We start from the raw sequence: 5,566 nt of genomic DNA, 5'->3' as shown, positions 1-5,566 counted from the left end.
AGAACGATCAAAAAAAAAAAAAAACAGATCAGAGTTTCTCTCTATTCCCCCAAAGAATCCAGTTCTCCTCCTTCAGGATCCACGCTAGCCCCTCCATCATCACCGTCCTCCTCATCATCATCACAGCCGAATCTCCCAATCGAGGTAAAAAGAAAAAATGAAAAATTTTCTTCATAGATCCGTTTATTTGATCGATTTATATCAAATTTAAGATATAAAGAAATATTTTTTTTTGTTTTTCTGAAGGTAGTCGATAAAGATGGGAGGTTTCGTATCGAAGTTTTGGTTCATGCTATTTCCCGCTAAGGAATATAAGATTGTGGTGGTGGGGTTGGATAATGCAGGCAAAACGACGACGCTTTACAAGCTTCACCTTGGAGATGTTGTTACTACGCATCCTACTGTTGGTAGCAACGTTGAAGAGCTTGTTTATAAAAACATCCGCTTCGAGGTAATCTTCTTCTTCCTCTTTTCTTGAGATTTTATTTCCAATTTCAAGATGATGTAATTTCTGGGTTTTCATTTTTTAATCTTTTTTTATTTAATTTTGTGGAAATAGTTTCTTTTTCTTTTCTTTTTTTTTTTGAAGAATTTGATGGGTTATAGTTTCAACTAGTTCCGCTCAACGTGCCTATTAGTTTCTATCGACGGCTTGTCCATTGGTGCATTGGTTCAATGGTTTGAATCTTTTTGATAGCTTTTTGGGATTTAAGGAAAAGTTGTTAGGGGTTAAGTTAAATAGGTTGAAGCTTGGAAATTCTTTGTTTAGTTTCCATGTCGTGATTATATAGCCACCAAAATTGGAGTTTTTGCTTACTCTGAACCGTGGTGAATATCTTGTTGAATGTGATTTTTTATGAGCATTATAAAACGAACCCTCATTTCTGAATTTGAAGGGAAGGTAGTTAGTACATAGCTTTTGGAACTTGTTCGATGCACAATCTTAGGCCAAGCGTAGCTCTGATCTCTGTTCAGGATACCTTTGTTTGGAATTATCTCCCTAATGGTTTAGTGGAACTTGGAAAGCAGATTATTGTCGTTTTCTATTGGAGGAGGTATTTTGTGTCTATATTTGGCAATGGAGGTGTGGATTATTGTAGGAAGCTGATTTAGTATTTAGTGATGCAATGTGGCTATGGCTGGATGACTGTGATGTGTCACTTATCTGTTTTACTCATTTTCGTTCATCCATGTGTGCATGTTTATCTATAAATGAATGATGCACCAGGAGGCTTGGTACTGTATGATTTCAAACCTATATGCTCCTTTTACTGTTTCCAAAAAGATGCTACATAGTTTTCTGAATGAAAGTCGCGTTATGTGGTTTCATTAGAATCTATGTGTACCCCCTATGAAGTAAACATTAACCCCTTTTACATCATAGGTCCTTTTAAAAGAATGTTTTGGCTGTAAGCAGATTGTATTGAAAGGGCACATGAATGTTTCTTCATGTATAAAATGTGTGTTGAAAGTATAGAGATCTGAGACGGGTTACATACCATCAATTGGGCATATACTGTCTTTGGTCAGTATGTTGATTGGGAGGATTTGATCTTTCTCCACACTTGGTTTTCTTCTTCATTTAATTTAGGTTCATTTGGTTTAATGCTTTTCTTATTTGATATTTGCTGTATGCTTGTTTTGCAAAAAAATAAATAGAAAGCAAAAAGCAAGACATAAAACAATGAAAGGAAAACAAAAGACAATAGCAAAAAAGTAGTAAAAGCATCAACCAAATGGAGCCTTAATTGTGCAAGTTGAATTACTCTCTCTCTCTCATCTAGTTTTCAAATTACTATTATATGAAGTCACTTAATGTCAGAATGCCATTTAGCTAGTGAGCTTTGACTGTGACTAATTTAATCAGGTCACTGAGATCTTGTTCTTGCTTTGGTTTGCAACTTGTCCTTCATGGAGATCCAATTTTCAAGCAGTCCATTGATAGTGAGATTTATCTTAATTTTTTTTTATTTCTAAAAAAGAATTTGAGACCACAACCTCGATATAATGTAGCTATAATTTTTTTTCTTGGAATTATGTGCTAAGCAAAGTGAAAGAGCATAGAGAAAGTGGTGGAAAGGGTGCATGTAATGGTTTCATTTAGATTTTACAAATCTGCTGGGCGCCTAAATATTTCTATTTGCCTCAGGTCTGGGATCTTGGTGGGCAAGAAAGACTAAGAACATCGTGGGCAACATACTATCGCGGAACTCATGCTGTTATTGTGGTGATAGACAGCACAGATAGGGCCAGGATCACCATTATGAAGGATGAGCTCTTCCGGTTGCTTGGACATGAGGATCTGCAGCATTCAGTTATCCTTGTGTTCGCAAATAAACAAGACCTCAAAGATGCAATGACCCCTGCTGAGATCACTGATGCCCTTTCACTTCACAGTATAAAAAATCATGATTGGCACATCCAATCCTGCTGTGCACTTACTGGAGACGGGTTGTATGATGGTTTGGGGTGGATCGCCCAGCATGTTACTGGGAAAGCACCGAGTTGAAAAGGGGATTATCAATGAAGGAGAGCTCATTCTTCGTATATTATGGATTTGGATGACTGAAACAGAGTCACCTCTTGTGTACCATCTCCTGTATGAGCTATTTCTATTAAAATTTGTAGATTGTTCACATTTCAATTTGCCTGAAAAAAAAAATTGACATTTCTGCACAATCAAGCTTTTCATTTAACAATTGTCAACGAAGAAAATGTTGCTATAAATTGGATTCAAAAAAATTGCTGTAAAAATTGTCATTTTCTGCACAATGAAATATCTCATAAACATCTGAGATTACTCTATTGCTCTCACATTTGTAACAACTCTGTAAGTCGAAGCCTCTCGAAATTAAAGATAATAACAGTCAACCCTTCAAATCAGCAATACTGTCACAGTATCCAACATTTGCAACCTTGGGCGTCCTGGGGCCCTTCAAACCATCGATCCCACAAGGGATTTAGAGGGCCATTTGTTCTGCCAACCAATGATGAAGACAATTTTCAGGAATTGTAAGAAACATTTTAGGAAGAATTACCACAAAAATGAAAATGGAAAATAGGGATGTTAAATAGATGCATTACACAGGGAGCAGTGGATCAGGGCTACTTTCTACATTACTCAGCATCCTGTCATGCAAAAGAAAATAAATTAAAATCAGCTTTGCCCTATATTTTTCTGCTAAGAGTAGAAATGAATAGCAAGTACTCCTCATACTCACTCCTTGCATGCAGCTGATGCCTTCTCCATCCTTTCTATCTGCTCCAGCTCCTCCTGTGTACACAGAGCATTATGGAAGGTCAATAATAATAGCAAGTATTATAATATTGATAGTAGGATTACATCAAATCATCAGATACCCATAGACAAAATTAACATTTTATGTTCTAATCTAAAGCATAGATGGCTCTGTGAACATTTTCCACCTTTCAATATACAAGACTGCATACAGCTGCAGATATTGGAACTGATTCTCAGCATAAAACAAGAAAAAGGAAATTTAGAATTTCAGCTAATCTACATCTTCAAATATTCTCAAATATTTTAGACAGTAGAACCTGAAATTTTCCAAGAACGCTTCCTTTTTTTTTAATTACAGGCAAATCATTTAGTTCTGGCTCCAACTGACAGAATGTACAGTTTCCTACAGAAGTATGAGAAAGAAGCTCTAACCTGATTAACAAATTAAGTTGCCTTCCAATTTATAAAATGAAAAAAAGAAAAACATAAAGTAATAAATCTCTAATTTACCCAGAGAAAGTTCAGAAAAATGTCATAACAGTAGAGGCACATTGACTGCAGCAGGAAAGGCAAAGATGTGAAGTTACAACCAGGGAAACATAAGTCATACAAGGAAGTGGGAGTGATTGTAGTATGAGGGAATTTGGAAAGGAAACCTAAAACAATTAAAGTGCCTTAATAACATGAAAAAACAATATGTACAATTGAATTTTTTTCCCATCATGCTTGGGGTATGCAAACAAAGAACCAGCATGCTGTGGATATAAAAGAGGGCAATGGCAAAGCAATAACATCCATATTACAAGTTAGCATAGACAATAGTGAAGCTTCTCTTTGCTGAAGGCATATTTTATCCCAATAGATCATAAGCACAGAATACCATTTTTTGTTCCCAAAAAGTTTAAAAAAAAAACACGGAAATGGAAATACAAACAAATCAGATATAACTAACTACAGCAACCATGTATCTTATTGGTTACAACCTACAAACCAAAATGAAAGGGTAATAACGTGTAAATAACCCCTCGAAAGTGAGCATAAATTAACCAACTTAATTAGCGAGAAAGGGCTCAAAAATCAAATTTCAGAATGTGGAGACCTACCTAGCTGCCTAACAGGAACTACAAGTTCTTAAAGTCTTTGTATCTCAGAAAGAATCTACAGTTAGATGCCTTAAAATATTAGGGCTTCTACATGGGTTAGTGACAATTATGACTTCAGAGCTGAGAATAGTAACAAGAGCGGTTCCAGTAAACAAAGAAGCAATTGAATGGTCAAGTTGAAACAAGTCTACCAAGGTCCTACTGAAATAAACCAGAGAAAGGTCACTTGATGGAAGAGAAGAAAAGGGCTACTGCAATTAAGAGAAATTCTTTTGATAGCAGAAGGCTTAACGTTATTGTCAAACCAAGAAGCCACCGTTGCACTGAAGGTGATTTAAAGCAATACTATCCACTTCCCATTTTCCGGATTTAATACCCCTGACCAATCAAAAATAAATGAATCCAGGGCATCCCTGCCTGTCTAACAAAAATAAAGTTGAAAATTTTTCTTTAGACAGCCGAAGCCAGAAGGATTCAAGGTCTGGCGTTTGCTCTATATCGAACTTGAAAATTCCAAAACGAGAAAAAACTCAGGTGACTTGAAAAAAGAAGACAAACAAGCAATTGATTCAATATGTCCACAATAAAAAACATACCAGCAGTACCCACAACCTAACTTCAAGATTTATCAGTTCAAATTCACAGAGACAATCAGATTATCAACCCAATCCAAAGCAATTAAAAATCAAACACCCCAAACAAGAAAACCAACATTTCAGTAGCTAAAAGAAAAACCCAAAAGTAATAATAATAAAAATAATAAAAGAGAGATGATCTTCTTACTAACCTCTAAGAACCTAGCTTCTTGCTCCAGCCTTTTGAGTTCAGCTTGTATCCTATGCTTCCCTCTAGTATCAGCTGCTTGAAAAGATTGAACCCGTTGGGGAATCGGAGTCACCACGGATTGTGACCGACCCGATTGCATCTCCTTTATAACACAATTCAATACAATCCAAAAACAACTGACCCAAAAGCTAAAACCCCAAAACGCCAAAGCTTTAGTTTTGGACAAAGAACAACGTTTGAAGAAACAAAAAAGAAGTGCCAAAAGTTATAGCTCTTTAGCTTGTTGTATCAGAAAAAACATGAGAGTAGAGAGGCAAATAAGGATGCCCCAGAAATCTTCACGGACCCCATAAAGCTTAAGCTTAGTCAACCAAGTACTACTCTCTTTAAAAACAAAGACACAAAACAAAACAAAAAACAGAGCACCTTTTTTTTT

The 5,566-nt window shown here is 36.0% G+C and overlaps 2 protein-coding genes across 3 annotated transcripts; one reads left to right on the top strand and one right to left on the bottom strand.

Annotated features, from left to right (window-relative positions):
- The first annotated feature begins 6 nt into the window (after positions 1 to 6).
- Positions 7 to 2,699, top strand: ARFC1 (ADP-ribosylation factor C1). Of its 2 annotated transcripts, none has more exons than XM_021435646.2 (3): positions 7 to 144; positions 251 to 451; positions 2,150 to 2,699. In XM_021435646.2, exons 2-3 carry the CDS (start codon positions 260 to 262, stop codon positions 2,507 to 2,509), a joined length of 552 nt encoding a protein of 183 aa, XP_021291321.1. In that variant the 5' UTR covers positions 7 to 144; positions 251 to 259; the 3' UTR covers positions 2,510 to 2,699. The 2 variants fall into 2 exon arrangements, with proteins under 2 accessions (XP_021291321.1, XP_021291320.1); XM_021435645.2 differs by having other exon boundaries at positions 247 to 451.
- Positions 2,669 to 5,560, bottom strand: AGG2 (G-protein gamma subunit 2). Its single transcript, XM_021435647.1, has 4 exons — positions 5,132 to 5,560; positions 3,222 to 3,274; positions 3,085 to 3,129; positions 2,669 to 2,977 (listed from the first exon to the last, which is right to left on the bottom strand). Exons 1-4 carry the CDS (start codon positions 5,267 to 5,269, stop codon positions 2,893 to 2,895), a joined length of 321 nt encoding a protein of 106 aa, XP_021291322.1. The 5' UTR covers positions 5,270 to 5,560; the 3' UTR covers positions 2,669 to 2,892.
- Positions 5,561 to 5,566: the final 6 nt, after the last annotated feature.

The sequence above is a fragment of the Theobroma umbraticum genome, unplaced genomic scaffold, assembly GCF_002168275.2.
Source record: "Theobroma umbraticum cultivar Fairchild unplaced genomic scaffold, ASM216827v3 scaffold_130.0, whole genome shotgun sequence".
Taxonomy (NCBI): domain Eukaryota; kingdom Viridiplantae; phylum Streptophyta; class Magnoliopsida; order Malvales; family Malvaceae; genus Theobroma; species Theobroma umbraticum.
Note: the sequence above shows the minus strand (reverse complement) of the source record. Positions and strands in the feature narration are given on the sequence as shown.

What these genes read in the sequence shown, in the direction of transcription:
- ARFC1 (XM_021435646.2), top strand. Translation starts at nt 260, where the DNA reads ATGGGAGGTTTCGTATCGAAGTTTTGGTTCATGCTATTTCCCGCTAAG. An exon ending in ATAAAAACATCCGCTTCGAG is followed by an intron (nt 452 to 2,149) that starts GTAATCTTCTTC and finishes TATTTGCCTCAG; the next exon opens with GTCTGGGATCTTGGTGGGCA.
- AGG2 (XM_021435647.1), bottom strand. Translation starts at nt 5,269, where the DNA reads ATGCAATCGGGTCGGTCACAATCCGTGGTGACTCCGATTCCCCAACGG. An exon ending in AAGAAGCTAGGTTCTTAGAG is followed by an intron (nt 3,275 to 5,131) that starts GTTAGTAAGAAG and finishes CTGTGTACACAG; the next exon opens with GAGGAGCTGGAGCAGATAGA. An exon ending in GCATCAGCTGCATGCAAGGA is followed by an intron (nt 3,130 to 3,221) that starts GTGAGTATGAGG and finishes TTTGCATGACAG; the next exon opens with GATGCTGAGTAATGTAGAAA.